Raw genomic sequence first — 25,343 nt, forward strand, 5'->3', positions numbered from 1 at the left:
TGCTTTTCTTCTTCATTCTCTGTCACAAGCAAGAGATGTTAACCTGGTTATTTTGTCAAAACCGTTGATTGTCTATTTGACTGTGGTGACAAAAAGAGCATAAAATCATTCCTGCAGTCTCAATTTATTAATCTATGTGAGTGCTTGATCTGTCAATATCTATAAATAATTTGTGACAAATGAGCACAATAGGGTGCCGTCGAGGTAGTCCGCTCACTATGTATGTGTTTGACACTCATCCCCAGTAGTGAATACATTGTCTGAGTGCGCCATCTTCAGGACAGGCGCAGTCATTACTCATGGTGGCGTTTTTCTCTTAGCAAGTCAATGCGTTTAAATGGGCGACATCAGAAAGCTGCAGCTTAACCTTCAACTGAACAGAATGACAATTATTTCGGTTATACAAAGCTGTCAGAAAACAACGTAATAGCAGATAGAGAGAGTTTTATTCTGCCCAGCAGTGTTTTGCTGTAGTGAAGATGGCGCAAGCACTGTCAGAGGAGGAGTTCCACCGTATGCAGGTACAAATCTCTTTATTTGCGCTTGGATTTGACATCTACCACAATCTTTAATCCACATACGAGATCTTTAATGTGTTCAAAATTGATTTTCGGTGGTAATATGTCTAAACGGGTATATTTTAAGGCTGAAGTTGACATTCATCTGAGCGGATTGGGACTCTGTTAGCTGTAGCCGTTAACCTGCCAAGCTAACTGTTATGAGGCCGAAAATAGTTTGAATTGACAATTACGATATTTTTCATTAATGCATGTAATAGCTTGCCCAATGAAACGGATGTTTGTTGAAATGACATGGAATGAAGTATATATATATGACGAGTTTGTGACACACAACACAAATGTGTTTAGCTTGTTAGCATGCTAACCTGTAATTAATGACCGTTAGCACGTCAAACTGCAGTTAATATTGCTTTTCTACACAACTAACGGGTTTGAAAATTATATATTTAGTTTCGGAGACGTGTTTCGAGTGAATGTTAAGTTGCTAAATATCATATCCCTGTTGTTTTGCGCTAACATTCTTTTGTTTACAATTCCAGAAGCATTTAATATTCAGTTTTATAACAACCAGACTCTTTGATTAAATGTTTCCATTATGTAAAGAACTGCATTAACATGATTCATTACTTAAAAAGACGCTGAGATTTGAATTATGCTTTTATGATGATGTGTTGTCATAATTTCTGTTTTACAATAATCAATAATATGTAACGTTACATTAATTAAATGCCCTGTTAACCTCAGTAAACAATCTTTTGCTCTGTTAAACTCTTTTAATGATTGTTTGGTCAGGCTCAGCTCTTGGAGCTGAGAACACAGAACTACCAACTATCTGATGAGCTGCGAAAAAATACAGCTGGTGAGTAGAGAATGTAAACTTACACCTTTACTTATTCAAGACAGACCAGCTGACCTGTTTGCGTCATTAACATGGCACATTGCAATTTGTTATTAAAATCAGGTGTAGTATTGCACCTATTCCACTGAACCTTTTAACATTTTCTGTGGTTATTTGTAGTGCCTGTATTTTGCCAATTTAAATGTCAGAAAATGTCTGAGAATGAAACTCTTTTTGACAGCTGGAAGCACAATCAGATGTACAAAATTATTTAATAATTGAACATGTGAAGGAGGTAGAAATATATAAAGATTGGCATTCTAATTCTGTTAACCAATTCTGAGTAGTCTGAGGCCGGTTGCACCAGTTGTAAGTCCGGTTTAAGCATAGATGGCAGTAAGTTACAATATATGAATGAACTACTAGGCTAATTATTAAACTTGGTGTGAAAATGTGAACTAATATATGAACTAAATATTTAGAGAATATCTCAATCCTTTAGACCAGGATTTCCCAAAATGCGCAGGTTTCTTGAGTTGGGAAAAAAGCTAGTAATTAGTTAAATAATAAAAAGGTCAAATTAAAATCAATAAATAATTAAAAATAAAAACACAAATAAAACACTTACAAAAAAATATATATTTGAAATATAATATTAAAAATTGAAATATGTAAGTTATGTGACCATGTGATTAGAATAGAGAATCATGAAATGGAAATGTGTCGTTAAATTATTGATATATAAGCTTATATATAAATAATTTAAGGTCAAAGGGTTTTTACAGGCAAAAGCGTTTGGGAATCCCTTTAGACTTAAACGATGCTGTAGACATTTTAAAACGATGCTACATTTTAAGAAATGATAATTGAAATGTTCCACTATTGGTATTTATACATTTTCCCTGATTTATTTTATGTGCAGTTCCAGGATACATATACTCAATTAAAATTATGAAATAAACTTTTGAAAGTTATGAAATGCAAGAACATTTGAAAACAACAACTGCATAATGTATGGAAACTAAAATACATGGCTTTTCAGCACTACTTCTTATTTACTGTTTTGAAAACTGCTTATTGGTAGTGGTGGGCAGATCAAGGCTTTGTTGAACACTGAAACAGTTGAAGCAAATGTGCCATATTGTGTCGAGGCTCCGAAACAATCCGACACCCGTCTCCACAGGGACCCTTAGTGGTCAGAACAGTGTAAATACAACAAAAACCCGGGCCAAACATGTATAAAAACACCTTTTACAAATCTATTGCAAATTCTTTTTTGAAAGTAATATCTTTCAAATGCAATTATCTAATCATCTAATAAGATTATCAAGTGTGTATGTTATATTATCAATTGTCAGGGTTTGTTCTATGAATGGCTCAGCTAACAGGTCAATAAGAGACTATTAACTATTATTCATTTTAATTATACTAATGTCTAATTTAAACGTCTACAAAGGTATAAAACTGATCAGAGATCTGGTAAAACTCACAGACACTTGTTCATTGGTTCTCAGTGACTCCTCATGAAGTTTGAAAATTCAACTCCTTTGAAACTGCCATCACTACTTATTGGATCAGTAAATGTTATATCAACTCATATTAGTTTAGAGATCGTATGACCTACAAGCTGAGACTTCATTTGTAAGATCTTATGAATGACTTATCCTCACCTGGTCATCAGTGAACACTTATCAGTGTTCTCTAAGAAAACATGAATCTCAAATATGCAGGGCAATATGTTGACTAAATATTATATAGTCCTGTTAATTACTATTAACAAAATGCCTTAGCAGTTTATGCTTGTGCAGCTGTCTGTCAAAAGTGATAAATGCAAGTATATGTGTATCATTTTGTATGTTAACTTCATATTCTGTATTACAGAGCTCAACAGTGTCCGTCAGAAGACCTCGAACTTAGAGAAAGACTATATCAAAGCACAGAAGGTAGTGTTTACCTTGATTTTTCGGCAGGTCATTGCCATGTGATAAAGGTCAATTTGAAAAATATTCAAAGTGCAGTCATTGTTTCTTCATCTTGTGTATGTTGTCATATTGAAAGTAGTTGTCTATTCGCTAATGAAGTCTTGTTTTAGCTAACAGTTTAGTTTAGATAATGTTTTCTTCTTCATTTTCACCCTTAGGCTTTGAACAAGAGCAAGAAAGCACAGGTGAGATTTCTTCTGAAAATCAGCTTCTGATTTTTGACAATAAATGCTGTGAATACAAATGCAATGATATGATATCCAGAGAGAGTAGTATGTGAAAGATCCCTGTCTGGTAACCGTGCTGTCTTATTCTCTCTTTTTCAGGAGGTAGATGCCTTACTCAGTGAGAATGAAATGCTTCAGGGCAAGTTACACAGTCAGGAAGATGACTTCAGGCTGCAGAACAGCACTCTCATGCAAGAGCTGTCCAAGGTGCTGAGCACACACACTTTATTGAACCCCTGTCATGAACATGAGCATGTGAACCCAGACAACTTATGTACAAGTATACCAGAAACGTATTGCTCACACTCATAGCAACTAGTAATGGAATACAGTAATCTATCACCTTATTTTGCAACAATGAAGTAAGCGATTTTCTGTGAATGTGTGTGATTTCTGATTCATTAGCCGCTATAGGTAAATAACTAGAATAATGACAAAGTGCAGTAAACGGTATAACTATTTACGCTACAAACCAGTGTGTATTAAAATAATGTGGTAACAAATACCTGTTTGCAATATCAAGCAGCATAACAAGCTGTTTTGTACAGCTCAAAATAACTGGAAGGGGATCTTGAAACCTTGCACATTCAATTTACAAATGCCAGCTCCCAATCTTACATTGAAAATAAGGTGGATGACCAGAACTTAATTCGCCTCACACAGTAGTCACATGGCTAATTGGACAATTTAGACAACTTTACAGCTCAACTGGCTCCCTTTTTTTCATGAAAGACTGTTTAGGGTCAAATAAGTTTCTTATGCTCACCAAGACTGCATTTATTTAATAATAAGAAAATTGTAATATTGTGAAATATTATTATTGATTAATATTATGTTTTCTATTTTCATATATTTAAAAATATAATTTATTCCTGTGATCAAAGCAGAATTTTCAGTGTCACTTGATCCTTCAGAAATCATTCCAATATGCTAATTTGTTGCTGAAGTATTATTTCTTTTTATTATTAATTTTGAAAACAGTTAAATATTTTTGTGAAAACCGTGCTACATTTTTTTTCATGATTCTTCGATGTATAGAAAGTTAAAAAGAAAAGCATTTAAAAAAAATGAATATTGTAATAGTATAGTAACATTGTAAATGTCTTTACTCTCACTTAAATGTAATTTTACTGTCAGTTCAATGTAATTTTTTTAACTTACTGGTCCTAAACTTTTAAATAGTAATGTAAGTGCTTTAACAAAAGTTGCATGTCATATGATGTTACTTGCATTGAAGGCAAGGCAAGGCAAGGCAAGTTTATTTATATAGCACATTTCATACACAATGGCAATTCAAAGTGCTTTACATAGAAGAAATTAAAATAATAAAAAGAAATAAGAATAATTAAAACAGTTTAGAAAAATAAAATGAAATACAGTACAGTACAGTCGGACGAACAGCGGCACAGTGCTCATTCAGTAAATGCATAGCTAAACAGAAGTGTTTTGAGTCTGGATTTGAATGTGACCACTGTAGGAGCACATCTGATCTCTTCTGGAAGCTGGTTCCAGCATAATAGCTAAAAGCGGACTCGCCATGCTTAGAGTGAACCCTTGGTATTTCTAGCTGATATGATCCTAATGATCTGAGTGATCTGTTGGGTTTATATTCAGTGAGCATATCTGCAATGTATTGAGGTCCTAGGACATTGAATGATTTATATACCAGTAATAATACTTTGAAATCAATCCTAAATCTAACTGGGAGCCAGTGTAAAGACCTGAGGACTGGTGTGATATGTTCATATTTTCTGGTTCTGCTCAGAATCCTGGCGGCAGCGTTCTGTATGAGCTGCAACTGTCTTATGGTCTTTTTGGGAAGGCCAGTGAGGAGTCCATTACAATAATCCACCCTGCTGGTGATGAAAGCATGCACAAGTTTCTCTAAGTCTTGTCTGGAAACAAAGCATCTAATTCTTGCAATATTTTTTAGATGATAGTATGCTGATTTAGTTATTGCTTTGACATGACTACTGAAACTAAGGTCTGTTTCAGCACTGTTGGTCTGTGTTCAGCACTGTTGTGCTGAACACAGCACAAACAGTGTCTCTACCTTTGTGCCCATTATGTGATGTCACACCAGAATCAGTTGAGTTTTTATTTTTCTGTTTTCTAATCACTTGCTGTGTGTTGTAGTTATGTTCCCAGATTGAGCAGTTAGAGTTGGAGAATCGAGGATTAAGGGAGGGTCAAGGGTTGGAAAGACCCGTCTCCAGCCCCGCCTCTGTTCCAGTGGATGCTGAGCTCCTGCGCCTTCAGGCTGAAAACTCTGCCCTGCAGAAGAAATTGACAGGTGAGAGGAGCTCATGCATACAGTCCTTATCAATATTTCCTCACAAACACTTTAGGATAAGAATTATGAATCAGGGTTAATTATAGTATTCTGTGTGTGTCTGTGCAGCTCTTCTAGAGCGTGCAGATGTTACTGATGGAAAAGCAGCGCTCGTCGATGGAACGGCCGGCACTAATGGTGTCCAGTCAGATGCCAGCGGTCACAGTGATGAACCTTCTGTTTCGCGAAATGATCAGATTGATCAGGTAACAGATAATAGGTTTCAGTCTCATCAGGGTTGGGATGCTGTTCCATACAATGGAGGTTTTGAATGAGAGAACCAAAAAAAAGAAAGAAATGTCCACAGCTTCTGATGGGATAATAATGCCGCTGTCACAGTGCAGCAAAACCAGAACTCTCAGATGACTATCAATGAAGCCCACTACTTTGCAAGCGAGTGTGATTGTCATGTGTCTCGTTGTGTTTGTGACAGTTTTCAAGGTTTGAACTGTTGGATATACTTAAGCAACTTTCTAAAATTCAAGTTTGAGTTTAGGTAAACAAGTTGCAGTCAGGGTATCCTAACAGTTTCAGAGCGAATCAATTATTCAGCTACGCAGTGCTGCACTTTTCGTCTGGAGGAGTGTGTTGGAGTTCACTGAGGGCATGTTTAATGCAGGGGCTACAGATGCTGGGTGAACTGTGGCCAGACACAGCAGAGACACCACCATCAGCTTTTTCCTGTGAGATCAGCCCTGTAAAGATAAAGGGAATGGAAGGACAGTGAACTGGAGTCTAGTGTTTGACAACCACACCCCATTCATTAGCATTACCAAATTTGATAAAATGAGGGCTGTTGCCAACGGTTATTCTTTAAATAGTTTTGTAACTTTTTTTAAACATTCCCAACTGATTTTAACTCAATGTGGTGCAATTTCAAAGTGAAACAGAATATCCAGCAGGAGATAATGTAGAATGGGACTTTATTTTATCCTTCATGATTTGATTGAATTACGAAAATTAGGTTATGATGTTTTTGGTTAATGTTTTTTCCCAGCCTGCATGTCCTTGATTTAAATCAGCAGAAAAGTTGTATAAGGGTCCGTTCACACAAAACTCATTTTTGCATTAAAAAAGTGAGAGAGCAGGGCAGTGAAGAATAACTTGCATCATTTACAATAAGTCTGGAAACATTTATTAAATAAGTAATTGGGTTTATTTTAATTTATATTGTGTTTTAGGTTTGGTTTGGTTTGGTTTGGCATAGAAAATCAGCTTTCATAAAGTGCTTTCCTTTCATTTACTGGGGTTTTATATATCTTGCCACTTTGCAGAACCTGCTGTTAAAATCCTTTGTGAACAAGTTCAATTTCACAGTGTATTTTTTTTTTGTCTCCTTCTGTTCTGTAGGCTGAAGTGCAACGCGTCAAACCGGAACTGCGAGATAATGAACTGAGCGGTGAGTACATCTTTCTGACAACTTCCTTTTAAAGTTGTGACCTTCTCAAACTCACTTAAGAGTTAACGGAGTAGAACCAAGAAAGGTTGTGTTATGGATCTTCAAATAGCAGCACAATGGTATGACTTTGATTGAGCATCAGTTGAACACTTCTCCAACTCAAGATATTTTAACGCTGGGTTTCAGAGGTGGCATTAAAGCTTCAAACGGAAATGGAGGAGAAATGCTTACTGAGGGAACAACTCCAGACACTAGAGGTAAAAAAACATCAGTTTTACCCTCTAAATACCCAGGACAGCAGAAAACAGACTGAATGCTACGATTCATTTTGCTGATGAGTGTATATTTTTACCCTCACCATGGGTGCTAATTTTGGAGACATTTATTCTCACCTTGCACCAGAAAATACTTCCACATCTATGATGAAACGTCCTTTTTGGAGGTTTAAATGTTTAAAATGTTTTCCCAGAGGCAGATAATAGAATGTTTTGGAAGGTTGGATGTAAAAAAATAAAATAAAATAATAAATTACATTTGTCATGCATTAAATATTGTATTTTCAGCTAATTTATCTGACTTTGATTATTCACTTTTTCATAGATCAAACTGATTCTTTTTCTATTTTTATGTTTATCCATATTTTATCCCTCACACAAGAGACTTTTCTTGTTTTAATGTATTTCTTTTCATTTTTCAGATGTCCAAACATACAGGCATCACAAAACTACAAGAAGAAAATGCTAAAGTTAGTGTTACAAGTCTGTTTCAGATAGCATGTGTGCTCGATGGTAAAAATTACAAGTGATAATGTATTGTGTTTTTTTTATTTATTTTTTAGTTGTCTGATAAGTTGAAGAAAAAACAAGAGAGGTAAGTGCTAGTTACTTTTATGATTTATTTTTTTATATTATGTGTTCAGCGCTTTCATATTAAAGTTCATCCAAAAATGAAACGTGATCTGAGTGAGTGCACCTTTGAAGCGGTGTAAGACTGCAACTAGCGATGATTAATTGAAGGCAGTGATAGATTGATTTCATGTCAAACCTGCTGAAATATGGAAGAATGAAAGTTAAAGACAGTTTAAACGGACAATGTTCCATTTGAACACCTTATCTTCTGAAGCTCAAGATAAATGACTTTCAATCCTCCATTTAACTCAAGTCCACGATACACTCTTCCTCTGTGCAGTAATGATGATGACATCATACCTTAGCGTTCCATCCCAGGTGCTGTGGTAACTCAGCTGTGGCCTAGCGACAGTCACTGTGTCAGTGTAATGAGTCTGAACGTGAACTTGTGCTGGCACTCGCTGTAGACTGCTGTATCAGCACAGACTGCCTCCTCTCTGCATCCCTCTGGTCAACACAGGAGATGCTGCCTGTTATTTATCACTGCTGTGTGGGTTTTTTTAGGGCCAATAAGGATTCAACTCTCTTTATGCTTCTCTTACAGCTTCCAGCGGCTACAAGTTGAGAAGGAAGCACTTTACAATGACAGCAGGTGAGAAAGACAAACCCAGCAGAGCAGTTATTTTGTGACAGGGACGGCCTGCTTTTTAGCATCTTGACCTCTGGAAATGTATTTCCCATTTATGTTTTTTTGTGGGTTTTTTTTGGACAATACCTTTCCTGTAGTGTGTAATATAGCTGTGAATGTAAAAGGTCTGCAAAGTTTCAAAGATCAAAGTGCACAATAAATGAAGTTATTGTCTCCCAAATGAAAGAAACTATTCTGAACTGCTTGAAACGACTCATCAATAATTCTAGTCTTAGTTCCTGTATGAACCTATGTATGTAACAAATTTGCATAATGCCAGCCTATGATCTTCATTGGCTGCCCGCGAACAACGGTTACTTTGACCTGCCCCCGAACACTGTAGTTGTAACTGAGGGCTGGGAGAGTTTGGTTCGTGTTGTCGACATGTCAACAAGACGCTGTTTTCAGTGATGCAAAATGACGAGGACTTGGGATTTAATTTATACGGTAAAACTGACACCATCATTACCGTTCATGTAACTGTGTATCTGAGGAAGCCTCCTGAGCTGAAATTGGGTGTTTCGTTTTCGACATGCGCTGTAAGCGGTAGACCAATCTCAACAGACTGAGCAATCTGACCAATCAGAGCAGAGTAGGCTCTTGTAAAGGAGGGGCTTATAGAGACCGAATCCTTTATCAAACTGTTTCAGACATTGTGAGAAAAGAGGTGATGCTGCAGTGTATTATGAGAAGTGTTTTTTTGACCTTGGATGCATGTAGACCAGGGGTGCCTAATCCTCTTCCTAGAGATATGCTTATCTGCAGAGTTCAGATCCTACCCTAATCCAACACACCTGTCTGTAATTGTCAAGTGCTCCTGAAGATCTTATCTATCTGGTTAATTTGTGTTTGATCAGGGTTGGAGATGAACTTTGCAGGAAGATACTGTAGAACTACAGGAACAGGATTGGGCAGTCCTAATATAGACCTTTTGTTGGAGACCAAAGCCGCGTTTCCACCGAAATTACCCGGAACAATTTGTCCCAGGAACTTTTTTTTGCCCCAGACCGGTTGCTTTCTGCGTTTACACCACGGTCTAAAGTACCGGGAAGGTAAACTGCGCGCAACTGCTCCTCCCAGTCTGCGACGGACAGTAATCAGTTTTGAGCGCCACATTTATAATAAGTATGGAGGAGATTCAAACTGTGCTGCAGTTATGTATTGGTTTACTAACGAGGTAATTAACAAAACAAAATAGACGAGCACTGATACTAAAGCGTGTTCAGAAAGCTCGTATGCGTATAAAATTAGACAACGTATGTTATCAGTTATTGTGAGATGCCTGGGACGAATGCGCAAAAATGTCCTCTTTCGCAAATACGCTTAAAAAAAGCCTTAACCCCGTCTATCAATCATAAATAGTGAATAGTCTTGTAAATAGTTTTGTTACTAACCTCAAAGCGCTATTTCAATCCTGTTATAGTAAATTTGTAACATGGTTTGGAGTGCCTTGCAATAGATGACAATGTGTAAACATAATGACTTAATAATAAAAGCTGTGGCAGAAAAGAGACGAGCACTGATAAAGCGTGTTCAGTAAGCTCGTAATGCTAACGTTAGATATAAAATTTGTATGTTATCAGCTATTGCGGACATTGACCGTGAGATGGCTGGGACGAACTCGCAGAAAGTTTCCTCTTCCACAAATACCCTTAATAAAGCCTGAAAATCGTCGCCAGTCCACCAGTTTTTTTTTATTAAATTCCATATTTGCAGCCAGACAACTCTTACTGCATGAAGCCACGACACGAACCGCAATAGATTTTTTTAAAAGGGAGGTTAAAAATAAATAAAATGCTGCGTGGAATCATCCAACCAAAATGCGGCGTGAACACAACCAATCAGCTTGTGCAGCGCACAAGTCCCACCCCTGAAAGTTCCTGAACTTTGAAAAAGTACTACCTCATGAGCAGGGACTATCAGAGGGGGAAATATTTACCCGGAACTTCATTTAGACCCTGGTTCCTGCGGTGTAAACGCATCGAGTACCAGCCCAAAGTCCCTAGTTCCTGGGGAAAGTTCCTGCGGTGGAAACGCGGCTCTACAAAACAAAATTAGAAGCCTTTACAGTTCACTATTAATTTATTTTTTAAATGCTAAACATGTATTTCACTGTAAGGATTTTGAATGCCATTTTTACTCCTGGAACCCAATTCTATATTACATCTGTTCCCATGATGTCATTTATTTTCTCCTGTAAGTTTAAAAAAAAAAAAAAATTCTATGGAATTTGCTGTTTTATTTTGGTATTCATTTCACAATACCTGAAAATAGACACCACCACACATTATTCACATCAAACCCCTGATAGCATATGTGTTTGTTTCTACAGGACTAAAATCGATGAGATCCAACAGAGGAAAGAGGAGGAGCTCAAATCCATAAACCTTCGTGTGCAGAAATTGCAAGCAGATTTAACGTCCGCCAACCAGGTGAGATCCGCTCAGGCCCGCCCTGCCAAATTCTTCAATATTAAAGGCCATTTGTTGCACATCGCAGAGGGCAATCGATAAATGGCCACTAAGGGAGTATGAAGATAAACATTTGCAAACCCTTGGGAGTGGGCTGAAGACTGTAGTCAGTGCTTCAGCATTAGACTCTGGCACTGAGGCACATCTGCAAGAAATAATGGACTGTAGACACACAGCTGCATCCATCACTGTCATACTAAAAATGCATCGAATCGTCCTGCCTGACGGATTGTGTGTGTGATTTCAGAACGTCACTGAACTGAAGGAGCAGTTGCAGAGCAAACAGAAAGAGCATGAGATGGCCATCCATGCGCTCAAAGATCAGGTAGCTGTGTCCTCCTTTTACCCAAACATAAGCAAAACCTGTTTAGTTTTAGATATGTTTGGGTTGGTGGTATGTTCTGTTTTTTACTTGACTTAGTTTTTACAGTATGATGAATGAATCAGAAGGTTAATTTTTGCACGAGATTGGTTAGAAATGTGAAATAAACATTCATTTCTGAGATGGTCATGTGACAACGATGTTGCACGTCACTGTTTGAAATGTTCAGCATAGCGTACTGTAGTGTAGTATACAGTTCACACTGCAGATTGTGCTTGTATTTAATTCCAAACATCGCCAAAGGCGCTAAAAGGAAGAATACAGAAGATTAATAGTTGTTTAAAATGTTCATTTAGCATTTCTTTTAAAGTTTATTCCATCACAGATGGTCGTTATTGCATCTCCAGAGAACTAATCTGCAATTTTCCCCTTCTGCTGGTTGGCTGTTTACTAACAGGTTTATAAAAGAGAGAAAGCAGACAATTAATCTGCATAAATTGAGTGTGATTTTAATGATAATGGGTCCTACAGATTCAATTAAATAAACCGTAAAAGGCTCATGTGGGTGTTGTTATCGGCGTGGAACACACTTTTTATTGTTCAGCTTAAAAAAATCAGATAATGAAAATTGGACTTTGTTTTTTTTAAATGGCAGGAGGCAGTTTTATGATTATTTAGCTGTTTTCATTCTCAGCTGTTTCAAAATGCAGTTTAGCTTCGCTTTTCAGTCTTAAAATTAGTTATCCAGTTAGTTCAACCAGAAAGAAAAATTCATTTCATTCCAGACCTGTATGACGTTCGTTCTTCTGTGGAACTCGACAGGAGAAGTTTAGCAGAATGTCCTGGGTGCTTTTTCTCAATCCAGTGAAAGCGAAGAAAGACTGATCATTATTGAGCTCCAAAAATGACAAAACATCATCATAAAAATAGGACTTAGGACTTTTGCTCTATATTCAGAGATTTCTAGAGTCACATGATAATTCTGTGAGAGGAACAGACTGAAGTTCAAAAAGTGGTCAATTGGTCATTCATTAATAATCTTCCCCTCAGGTGCAGCTTTTGAATGCCATTCACACTTCTTCATATTCACTCATAGCTTTTTTTTTATTGACTTTGAACCTGGAGTACAGTATATTTAAATATTCATGATTGTTTTTTGCAACTCTTGGAGGGTACAAATTTCAACTAATATGTCTCAAAGTAATTAAATATGAATTCAAGAGACTTGAAATATAGTTAAAAAAATTTTGGGGCTTAATTAATTAATTAGAGTAAATTTTTTAGTAAACTATCCCTGAACTGGAAGACATCTTTACTGTGACCCACCGGTCTTTCTGCTGATAGCAAACTCTTTGTGCTTAAGGAGAAGTTGGTGAAGTTTATAATTACCCAGAGAGCAGTCTGTTTAATTGAGCATTTATGGACGATGGTGCTAGGATCAGCGGAGTAATTAAGGATTAGTGGGGCTCCGTGCCGGTGGCTGAGGGGCACACACGCTCTGCAGGGGCCCCTGAGGGAAGGGCCCCTCTTATAACGCTGTCGGCCCGACTGCAGCTCCCGCCACCACACATGTCTTTCGATTCCTCCATGAGGTCACAAATCTTAATTAAACAGCTACCTCTAATGTGCAACAAGCAGATAAGGATGAAGAACCTCCCTATTCTGTTTTTCCATTCAGAACTGCTTGACTGGGTCTCTTCTGTTTGATGTGGAGTTTCTAACTTGGCCTGTTTTCTTCTCTCTTCTTTTCACTTGTTTTGGGCGTTCTACTTTCTCTATCTCTTGCCCTTGGGCTTTATTCTTTCTGAATTCATCTTCAACACTCACCCTACAATCCCGTGCTGTTGTTTCTTGTTCATGATTTTTTTTCCCTTTTTTTCATAAAATTCAATCTTTCTTGTTCATTGTTCATTTTATTTTTTTATTTTTTTTATTTCTTTCATGCTTTTTCTTTTTATTTGTTATTCTGTATTTTTTTTTGTATAAAATATTCTTATTCTTATTCTTTTTATTTTTATTTTGTTCATTATTTCATTCTTTTTAACGTTTAAAAAAAAAAATTGTTCATTCTCTTATTTGTTTAATTGTTCATTTATTATATTTATTACATTCATATTTTGTATTTTTAAAATATATATTTTTTAAATATTTTATTTATTTATTTAATTCATTCTAATTTTCTTAATTTTTTCGGTTTATTTATTTTATGTTTTCATTCTTTCTTTGTACTCTTGTTCTTTCATTCAATGTTTCATTTGTTTATTCTTTCGTTCTTTCATCTTTATGTTCTGCTTTATTCTTTTCTCTCTCTCTCTCGTGGGGTGGTTTTATGTTTGGGCGGAGCTACAGGTAGCGTGTCAGAGCGCGGTCAGTCAGGAGCAGGTGGAGGGCATGCTGAGTGAGAACGATGCTCTCAGGACAAATCTAGCGGCCCTAGAACAGGTACCTGACCATGATATACAGCATCACGACCTTCATCAACCCCAGTTCCTGCATCCTCTTAACTCAGTGACCATGTCTGGTCTAACACACATGCTCTTTGTACCATTTACTGTTAAAATACACGTACTAATGCCACTTTCACCAGCTTTAATGCTATTGCCTATGTACAAATCACTTTCAGTTTACTCCAATTTGTTTGATGCCATACTTTCTTATAATTTCTTCTCTTAAAAAAAGGTGTCAATATTTAAATGACATTTCATGGTGGTTCATATAGATACATTGTTTTGCTTTAAGATCTTGTTTTTCTGTTGTTGTAATTTCTTGTCACATATTCAGACCGTGTGACCTAGTGTCTTATGGAAATATGGCGGTGTGAAAACTTAAAACAGAAGTTATAAGTTAACAGTCATATTTAAATACTGTGCTTACCAATTGCTGATTAGATTACTTACAAAGTATAGTCCATTACTGAATACAAATTACACAACTGTTAGTAATTTGGAAGTGCTCAAAGCTGAATACCTTATTGGGAAAGGCATGGATATAGTGGCTTCAAGACTATCGGCAGACTATTATTTATCATTTAGTATTATTGTTTTAATTTAACCAATAAAAATGTGTCTGTAGTCTGATTATGAGTATTTTAAAACGTAATATAATTACAAGTATATACATTTTGGAATCTGTTTGCGTTTTCCAGATTACATATAATCAGATATAATCAGTTATAATCTGATTTAGCTTTAGCAGTTTTAGCTGATTGGTCACCAGCCAAACTCATTATGCTTATTTATTTTATCCAAAGTAACTTACAATGTATTTAAGGTATAATAGCATTTCTATGTGCACTTCCTGGGAATAAAACCCATTACCCATTGCAATGGCTAAATATTAATATTTAAATAAATATGAATAATTTAATTTGTACTCCAAGGAAGCATAAGGTTTATTTGGCAGGACTTCCACTTCACTTTAACCCTGATTGAGGTTTTGAAAACTTTTCCATGTCTAATAATATGCATGTAGTACTTGTGCTAGCCTAGATATTTTGTTTATATATGTTCACACATACATGCATCCGTACATGTATGTATATTGCATCATGCATGAAGGTTTATATTTAGCTTTAAAGCGCTCATGGATACATTCATATTGATATTGGATTCTGCATTGTGCTGAATTGCATTTTTCAGCAGTTCTCTGGTGTTAAGCTCTTTCCGCTCCTTCACAACCCTTCTTTTCTCTTCTGTTGGCATTTTCTCGCTGATAGACTGAGGAAGACTTCATTCAGTTGTCCTCGGTTCTTTAAATATCTGAAACTCAGTGTGTGTTTTTTACAGATCCAAACAGTGAAGACTCAGGAACTGAATTTGTTGAGAGAGCAAAGTCTGGCTCTCAACGCAGAGCTTCAGCAGAGACGTACAGAACAGGAGAGCTTCCTGGCGCAGAGAGATGATCTTAACTCACAGCTACAGGTATTTTAGTACCTGTTCAATATTTTAACAACATAGAAAGGCATTTGCAACAATTAAACCTTGTATTTCTGTGTAAAATGCTATTGGATTGGACTGGAAGCATATTAGGCTATAATTATTAGTTAATATTATTTTTCCCTGCCCACTGCAGAAAAGTCCAATCGTTTTGGAGATTGAGAAAGTCCTTTTTTTTCTTTTCTTTAAATGCTAAAAGTACTTTCATTACTTCAGCAATTACGTTTTAATGTAGTTAAACATAGTGAGAAATGTTGCATTTGCATTCAGATTATACATAAAAATTATTTAACTATTTCTTGGTGATCAGGAGTCAAACCGAGCGAATAGTCGACTTCTGGAGCAGCTCACTGAACTTGGTCTGGAGAAGGACAAGCTACAGCAGGAGTTAGAGGAGGCCAGAAAGGTGATACACACAAACCCCCTTTTTTTAGCTTCTGATCCTTTCACAATTCAGAAAATTCCCACTGCAGCAGGTGAAAGTAGTTAAACGTTTGGTGCACTCACCATCTCTCACTTCATTTAAGCTTCTTTAGTGAGTCAGTACACTCTGCTCGTTCTTCCATCAGTTAATACTCTGATCTTTTGACCATCATAATGACTTTATTAATGTCAAATCGGATTTAGACACAAATGGGCTCTGGAAGATTCACCTCTTTTTGTGCACTTTTTCCTTCTTCTTCCCTCTAAAATCTGTAATTTTAGTCAATGTTTCTTGCTCCTAACCAGTTTTTACACTTTTTCATGATCATTTATCTCTGTCTTTCCGACCATTTGATTTAATCAGGCTTATTTTGCTACATTAATGTAAATCATCCTGAATGAACACACCTTTTTCATTTAAAATCATCATCACTTAAATTCAGTACAAAAATACTATCATGATGTATAAATACTTAAAAAAAAATATATATATATATTTTGCATTACAGTAATGTCATTTTGGATTTTTTTTCATTAATAATCATGAAAACAATATCACTATAAAAAATTTAGTCAAAATTAATGTATAATGTTAAATGAGGATGAAAAATGATTTTGGAGGGGCAGTTCGAGAATAAATGCCTTTGGAGTGACTTTGAAAATTTGCAGACCTTTTTCATGTTGAAACGGCAACGTTACACACAAAAGAAAGGTGAAAATGTAAAAAAATTACCTCTTAAGTCAAGCTTGTCTATAGCATTCTTTATATTAAGGAATAAATTAAGATTTATATCTGTCTAAATACCCATTATCTAAATGACAGTTGATAGTGCCTTATGTTTTATGAAAAGTCTAAAGCTTTAAGAAAAATATATGATTGCATCTTGATAATGACTAGACCTTTGAAACCGCCACACTGTCCTGTCAGACTGCAGATAAGCGTAAGGTCATGCTGGATGAACTGGCCATTGAGATTGCGCAGGAGAAATCTCGGCAAAAAGAGGAACTCGGGAACGTGCGCTTGCAGCATGAGAAGGATGTGCTGAGCATCAGGGGACGCTACGAGAAGGAGCTCCGCGGCCTCCACGAGGACAAGAACCGCATGGAAGAGGAGATCCGCTCACAGCTACGAGATGAGAAAGTAAGGAACCTTTCTGGGCCCGTAACTGAAAGTTTGTAGGTCGAGACATGAACTTTCAATAAAGCACTTAAACTCAGGTTGCTCCAGGTGGATTGTCTCTGTACAAAGTGTACTTTGGACAAAAAGGATCTGCTAAATTTCCATTCACAATTGTATTTTTTTTTTTTTTTTAGGCTCGTACCAAAGAGCTGGAGGGTCTTCAGCCGTATGTAGAGGAGCTGAAAGCTCAGGTTCAGTCTATGGAGGGGACGAAGGGCTGGTTTGAACGCAGACTCAAGGAAGCCGAGGTGCTGTGTGTTTACAGCCATCTCTCACTGCAGAGCAATGCCAGAGATGGAAACAAATGTCTTTTGTTGTTTACGTCTGGGTACATCAGTATCATTCTGACCACATGATGTCAGTGTTGTTTTTGTCGTTACCATGTTACAGACTTTAAAATGCAAAAAAGGTGAAAAGAAGAGCATTTTTGATGGATTTATCTTTATATAAAAAAAGCAAAATGTTGCATTAATCTTAAAACGGTCACTCTTTGATGTGTAGTTGATTTATATTTTCTATGTTGTGAGCAGGAGACCATGGAAAAGAACAAACTGGACCATGCAGAAGAGATCCAGCGGGTACAGAAAGATCACACAGGCCAGCTGCAGGTAAACTATGTGATGATAAAAACAAATTTGTGTGTTTAACAACTCTTAATGGAATACAGTAGGCTAAAGCAGATGAAGTAATAAGCGGTAAAGCTATATATAGCAGATCTTGTCTTTATGCCACATTTGTTGTCTTCAAACATATTCAAGTCTCAGAAACCCTCACATCAGAAGGCTTTATTCTGTCATGTCTCATTGAGTCGATGGATGCTTGCTGTACATAGAATTTTACTAAATGAGCTTAAAAAACTATCAAATGCATGAAATGCGTATATCATCCATTGGTGCTCAAAAGTTAAGCATTTCAGAATGAGGTCATGAAAACCCAAGTTCAAATCTCATATAATTACTTTTGTTTTCATTAAAGTAGCTGGAGTACATTTAATGGCATTTAATTTATGATTCTACTTGCCTGAACCAATAAAAGTCCTGGTGGTCTCTATGGCCAGTCCATCTCTGGTGTGACTTGATTTTATCCACCTTGATATGATTGGATCATATAAAGTTGGATATGATCTTACCATTTAATATCATCATTTTTACCGTGCCTGCACTTCCTTGGTTATGTCAGCATAAAAGGAAAGTTATTTCAGAAGCAGAGTAAGTTGTTTTGATGAAAGATTTTGAGAACTAATTTTATATTCTTTAGAACTTTTCTTTTCTGCTGACATAACCAAGGCTGCAAATCATTTTGTTCAAGTTGAACTTTTCTTTTTTTTTGAAAATATATTTTTAAAGAAATATGTACCGTATTTTCCGCACTATAAGGCGCACTTAAAAGCCTTTAATTTTTTCAAAAAACGACAGTGCGCCTTATAATCCGGAGCGCCTTATATATGGATCTGGCGCCTTATATTAATGTCTGTAAAACAACCGCTGACTTAAACCTTTTGTTTATACTTTCGCCTGGCACCGGAGCGCGAGCCTCCGCTGACTGCGCGCGCACCTCCCCAAACAGACGAGGCATTTATACTTGACGCAACTGTTTTGTTTTAGACTGAACACCAGACCATACAACTGATTTAGACGCGCAAACTGGGTGCCGGTGTGATGAGATGTACTAATATCCGTCTGCTCGGGCAGATTCGGCTCAAAGTCGTGCATCTTCGGATGCGGAGGCGCGCGCGCTGTCACAATGACGTCATTTTGCCGCGCGCGCGCCTCCGCATCCGAAGATGCACGACTTTGAGCCGAATCTGCCCGAGCAGACGGATATTAGTTTTTTTATTACCTTCGCGCTCATGCGGACGCGTCGAGTATAAACAAGGTTTTACAGCTCAGCCACTTGTTTTTTCATATTTTTTTGCAAGTGGTAGATCTTGGTTTACATTTGGACTTTGGATGTGATCTTAGGCTTGAAAAGGTTGGTGACCACTGCATAACGCAAACCCAGTCAAACGTTTGACTGCAGTATCTTCTATTCTATGCGCCTTATAATCCGGTGCGCCCTATATATAAAAACAGTTCTAAAATAGGCCATTCATTGAAGGTGCGCCTTATAATCCGGTGCGCCTTATAGTGCGGAAAATACGGTATTTTAGTCAGTAGTTTTACAACAACATAAAGGGGTCCACTTTGCAATTTTTAAAAGAACATCTGAAAATTACTAATGATAATGAAACAAAGTACATGGATCATGAAACAACACCCCTACTTCCTCAGCCAATGTTCATCTGACTTTAAAAAGAGTCGGTTGTTGAATCAGTTTGAAAAAATAACAATAATAATTGTTCTATATTGTTTTTGCGAAAAATAAAAATGTAGTTAGAAAGCACACACACACACACACACACACACACACACACACACACACACACACACACACACACACACACACACACACACACACACACACTCCTTTTAAGCACATTTTTGCCGTAAAAGTTTAGCTTGCATTTAAGCTGGCATGGAAAACAAATAAGCATAACCAAAGACATGTGGTCATGGAAAATTGTATTAACCAATAAAATCATATTCCATTTTTAAGTCTGACAAATCACACACAATAAGACCAGAATATGTATTAAACAAATAAATAAGGTTTATTCTGTTCTGAAATTTTTTCCATTGTGCATTTTAAATGAATGAACATATTTCCGCCCTTTCTCAGGCTAAAGCTGCAGAGGTGGAGGCAGTCAAACAGCAAGTGGCGGAGATGGAGAAAGAGAGAGAAGATCTCAACAATACAATCGGCAAACTCAAACAGGTGTGGGAACAGAATGCATTCTTTTTTCAGGCGGTCTCCTAGTGGCTCTGCTGGAGCTTTAGCTCTTCAACATGATGAGAACCATGTGTTTTTAAGATGCTAAATAAGGCATGACTCAGATATGGAGGATATTATGGGGGTGTGATTGCTGGAGCTCAGCAGTTATTTTTAATGTGACTCAAGAACGATTCGTGACTCATCAGTAGGATGAGATTGTTCTTTGCATGAGCATCTGGTGCTTGCAGCTCCTCTGGGATGTTTGGTTTTCAGAGCTGCAAAATTGGTGTTTCCTTGTCTCATCTGAATATTTTTAGGATGATTTATTAGGACTTTCCTTTTTGTCATTGTTATTATATAACTAAGACTGGTTTACTAAAACTAATATTTAAAGCATCATACACTACTGATCAAAAGTTTGGGGTCAGTAAGTTTTTATTACTATTATTATTATTATTATTATATATTTTTTTTTAATTAATTAATACTCAGCAAGGATCCATAAAATTTATCAAAAGTGACAGTAAAGACATTTATGATGTTGCAAAAGATTTCCATTTCAAATAAATGCCGTTCTTTTGAGTTTTCTATTCATCAAATAATTTTGACAAAAACTGTTTCACAATTTCACAGAAATATTAAAATAATAAGAAGAAACATTTGAGCACCAGATCATCATATTAAAATGATTTCTGAAGGATCATGTGACACTAAAGACTGGAGTAATGATGCTGAAAATGAAGCTATATATATTAAAAATATATTAAAATAGAAAACTGTTACTTTAAATTGTGATAATATTCCACAATATTACTGTTTTACTGTATTTTTGATCAAATAAATGCAGACTTGGTGAGCATAAGAGACTTTTTTTTTCAAAAACATTAATATCATACCATTATTTCTGAAGTTCGTCTGTAAATGAATTTCAGAATTTCTGTAAATGAAGTTCCTTTTTAAATGAATAGTGCTTCAGATATGCTCTTTTATTGTCTAAACCTAAAATATAGAAAAATTAAAGAGACTAAAATAACTTAATTAACTATTTCAAACTAAACTGAAAAGTTATTTGAAACTGATTTTAAAATAAAGACTTATTTGCTGAACTATAATAACCTTTTTTTGTGTGTATTTCAGGAGATTAAAGACACGGTGGATGGACAGAGAATCCTGGAGAAAAAAGGTAGTTCAGCGGTAAGTAGGCAATCCAGCCAGAAAAAAAAGAGATGAGTCAGGGCTTTCCCTCTCTCCATTTCCCAGAAAGTGAATTAAAATAGTCCCAGGCGATGGGCAGGACACCTCTCTGCCCTACAGACCTGAAACCAGACCTCCCATTGATGAGGGTCGATCAGCTTTCATTAACGTTTTAGCCGTTTCATCAATAGAATCTCGTTTGACATTTCCAAAAGCTATCCATGCCTTTAGCTCAAAGTTTTGGTTATAATTTTTCTATGGCATTGTTTATTATTTATATAGTCACACTGTTTATTAAGTTACAAATGCTGTCCCTCTGGAAAGTTCCTTCCTGCTTGAAGTGATTTTGGCCACAAAATGGATGAAATTTCATATATCTTCTCCTATCTTTTTACCTTTCGACAAAAACAAAAAAGCTTATGTAGTGCTACTGTGGCAAAATGGATGGACAGGATGTTTACTTAATGTGAAATATATCGTATTGTTCCGAATATGAGACGACCCTCCCTTTTTTTCAAGATATATCCCTTTTGGAAAAAGTCTTTTTGAGGACCAAATCTTGTCTTTTTTAAAGAAAATGATTTTATTTGAAAATATTTTTTATATTGAAAAATAAATAAATATTGAAAAATAAACACTTTATGGCATACCGTAAAAATAACCTGTAGTTCTCATTTCCAGTAGGTTTCACAATGACTGATTTCTCACCTTTTTAGGTACAGTGACAGATGTTGGCATGTCAAAAAACACAGGTGTTTGATCTGCATTACCTACCTGATTATTATTATAATTTTTTCCTTAGGCCAATCACATAGCACTGAAAAGACAGCAGTTTCTCCCTGAAGTCGGAGGGCAAGCTCTAGGCAAGACTTGTTCTGCGACGTAATAATAATCCATTACGCCGCATAATTTTTACACCGCATCAAAGCGGCCGCTTAGAAGAAATTGACAGGCAAGTGTGTCAGTGCGTAGCTGAAATAAAAAATGAGGGGCCTCGCTTGTGGGTATGTTCAGCTCTTTGGTGATCTCCAGTGCCTTCAGCTGGATGACGGCTCTGGTTATGGGCAGCCTTTTCTTTAATTTTTTTCTTTTTTTCTACAAACTGACAAACTCGCCTGTCAATTTCTTCGAATCGGCCACTTATAGGACCGCGATAAGCTTTTATTTGACTCTCAGCATTTTTTAAGACGGCCTTTTTGGGCTCGCCATCATCTAACGTTACACTCTGTCACACCGTATTTTTTGGGCTCCTTAAAGGTATAGCGGAGGATCTTTCCAAATTTTAGATAAGACCCGCCCTCTCCACTTTTTGAAAAGTTTGATTGATTCACCAGAATGATTGACAATTAGGAGGACCAATAGTATAGGTTACCCACCAGGAAGTAAAACATTCTCCGCTATACCTTTAATGAGAGTTGTTTGACTGCTGCGTTTATCAGTCCTGGGGGGTCACACTCGTTTTGCAGGTATTTGACGCTCCCTATTGTTGTGGGTGTATTATTGTCATGTAAAAGTCTAGACTTTTTTTAAGAAAAAAACACTGTCTTATATTTGGAACAATACAGTATATATATTTTGGTTTGCTATTTTATTATGTAATGCAGTGATATTCAGACATTTTTCAGTGTGGCTTAAATGTCCAAATACTTTTGGGGCCAATGTATAAACTGGATTCTTAAATGCTTATCAAGCTAAATGTCCATCTGCTGTCAAAATAATTCCTGTCATGTTATGTCTGCAGCTGAAAGACTTGAAGAGGCAGCTCCATCTGGAAAGAAAGAGAGCTGATAAGCTCCAGGAGCGGCTACAGGAGATCTTAACCAACACTAAGACCCGAACAGGTGAACACTTTTTGTCCCTATGTGATACACTTAAGATTTTGAGACGTATCTCCTTCATCACCATATAAAGCAGTTGTAAATGCAGGGACTAAGGCTTTTTAGAGTGGTTGACAACCCTCTCCGGTGATTTAAACTGCAATGGGCTCTGCAGTCGCTGTTTCATCACGCATGTCTGGCATGAATTAAAGCAGGTAAAAGGAAAAATGCGGCGCTGTACATAAATAAGGCAGCAGATGAAGATGGCTCCACCCCTACAGTAACTCGCTATAAATGAGACAAACCCAAAGCATGTTCTTACCACCTGAGGTGAATTATAAAGAGCCTGTCCGCTTTGTTCTTGCATCAGGTTCCTGTGGGATGTTGAGCAGTTCACTTTCCTGCATCGGCTCATTGGCTATAAATAGTTTTTTCCAAGAAGGCAAATTACATTAATGTAGTTTTTCTTCACATTACAGTGGTGTTATTGCATATCATGGAGATTTTTGGCTCTTTTCTGGAATGACACACTCACATTATTTGCTTCATTATTCTGATTATTGCCACACCCCATTATTCACATACCCTAATGCACAGTACAAATGATGAACTCGCATACAGTAGGTGTGTTAATGGCCACTGGCCACTTGCGTCAAATGCAAAATGCACTTCTATGGATGTATTGGATTTTTTTTCGGTGGCGCTCCTAAAATTTCTTTTCACAATTCTCTTTTCCAATTTCGATACCACAGCTGAAACTAAAAATATTAAAGACAAACAGTCTGTAATAAAATAAGAACAAATAATCAAATTACATGCAATAGCAAATACAATAAAACAAATTAAATAATTAGTGGGTTTTTTTAGGTAGGTCTAACAGTAGTTTTCAGGTGCAGAAATGTATTAAATATAAAATAACTTGCATAGTCTTGTACAAATGAAACTTATATCCTTATCAAAGTTACAAAAGTTATTCAGTCAGTTCCCTTTTGCGTCTTCTTGCGCTTGAATATTTAAATTGGCAAGGCTTAAACTTTTGTGACGATGCGGCGTTGTTTACGTTTGTTCATGTTCATGTTTTCACAACAATGCATTGTAAGAATTCATAAAAATGTTACCGGCCAACTTCCGATTGACGTTTTCATATACTCGCCAAGACTGAATTTTAGGCCCTGCTTGTACGTCACAAGCACGTGAGTGGAATAGAATAGTTAATAGAATACTTGGAAACTGGTAATTATGGTGATTTTAACAGGACTTGAGCACAGGGTATAATACCTTAGCCCCGTGGTGTTTATAATTAAATTTTAACATTTGGACCACATAATGAGCGACTCAATAGTCCAATGGTCAAACGCTGAATCAAAATCAATACAGTATCCCAACTTTTCAGGGTACATTCGTTCGTTTGCTCCTTAAAAACTTTTAACTCCTGTGGGGACAGACCCCACACACAACAAGGAGGGGAAGAGGCGAGTGCTGTAAATATTTGATGGAGCCCCTTTAAAAATGTGCTACAGATCCATGCATATGTGCATTTGCTCTCTGTAGATTGTTGGCAGTGCCAGGGCACTCCTCTTTTGAGCCATTTATAATTTAAAGTAAACTAAATGTTTAATGTTTGCAGTACAGAAAGTTTAGAATCAGACATTTTAAAGTAGGGAGCTTTATCTTTGTCAAATGTCCAAGATGGTCTGAAAGTATAAACGCATCATTTAAAAAAAAAATATGACAAAAGGTAACAACTTGGCACTATACATATAGATTTCATTGTTGTCTTCTATTTATAATTTTCTTTCTTTAAAAGCTGTATTTATAGCTCTGTCTAATACCTAGTGAGCTTGCTGTCTACTACCTAGATAGACTATCTTATAAGGCATCGTCCTAACTAAAATGTAAACTCAAAAGAGATTCAACTCACAATTGATTCCAGTGTTGGCTGACTTAGCATTTTGTTAACAATGTCATACTCTGAAAACATATAGCACACAAACAATGGGGAATATAATCAGTTGAAATTTTGTATTTTTGGTATTTAATGTTATAAAAGTAGATTTATTAATATTTTCTTGACTAATATGCTGATTTGCTGCTCAAACATTTATTTTTATCAATGTTGAAAACAGTTAAATGCTGCATAATATTTCTATGGAAACTACTTTTTTCAGTATTCTATGAGTTAGAAGTTCAAAAGTATGGCATTTAATATAAGTAGAAATCTTTTGTAACATTATAAATGTCTTTACTGTCACTTTTGAAAAGTATTAAGTTCTATTAATTGCTGACCCCCAAACTTTTGAACGATACTTGAATGTACTTCCATACATTCTGTAATTAAATGTTACATAAAACGGA

General features: G+C 36.3%; 1 protein-coding gene across 2 annotated transcripts in view; it reads left to right on the forward strand.

The window, feature by feature from the left end:
* The first annotated feature begins 283 nt into the window (after positions 1-283).
* Positions 284-25,343, forward strand: part of gripap1 (GRIP1 associated protein 1) — a 44,940-nt gene continuing 19,880 nt past the window's right edge. The window contains exons 1-23 of one of the 2 annotated variants that reach the window (XM_082189030.1): positions 284-521; positions 1,314-1,380; positions 3,241-3,302; positions 3,500-3,526; positions 3,668-3,775; positions 5,705-5,861; positions 5,970-6,106; positions 7,251-7,299; positions 7,486-7,556; positions 7,997-8,044; positions 8,138-8,169; positions 8,752-8,799; positions 11,168-11,267; positions 11,554-11,631; positions 13,978-14,070; positions 15,414-15,548; positions 15,874-15,969; positions 16,915-17,127; positions 17,301-17,414; positions 17,697-17,774; positions 19,885-19,980; positions 21,115-21,171; positions 22,913-23,012. In XM_082189030.1, the coding sequence (XP_082045156.1) occupies positions 480-521; positions 1,314-1,380; positions 3,241-3,302; positions 3,500-3,526; positions 3,668-3,775; positions 5,705-5,861; positions 5,970-6,106; positions 7,251-7,299; positions 7,486-7,556; positions 7,997-8,044; positions 8,138-8,169; positions 8,752-8,799; positions 11,168-11,267; positions 11,554-11,631; positions 13,978-14,070; positions 15,414-15,548; positions 15,874-15,969; positions 16,915-17,127; positions 17,301-17,414; positions 17,697-17,774; positions 19,885-19,980; positions 21,115-21,171; positions 22,913-23,012 (2,008 nt within the window). In that variant the 5' untranslated portion in view covers positions 284-479. The remainder of the gene's footprint in view (positions 522-1,313; positions 1,381-3,240; positions 3,303-3,499; positions 3,527-3,667; positions 3,776-5,704; positions 5,862-5,969; positions 6,107-7,250; positions 7,300-7,485; positions 7,557-7,996; positions 8,045-8,137; positions 8,170-8,751; positions 8,800-11,167; positions 11,268-11,553; positions 11,632-13,977; positions 14,071-15,413; positions 15,549-15,873; positions 15,970-16,914; positions 17,128-17,300; positions 17,415-17,696; positions 17,775-19,884; positions 19,981-21,114; positions 21,172-22,912; positions 23,013-25,343) is intronic. The other variant, XM_082189031.1, reaches the window with a different exon arrangement.

This window comes from Leuciscus leuciscus (assembly GCF_965113295.1).
Source record: "Leuciscus leuciscus genome assembly, chromosome: 13".
NCBI lineage: Eukaryota > Metazoa > Chordata > Actinopteri > Cypriniformes > Leuciscidae > Leuciscus > Leuciscus leuciscus.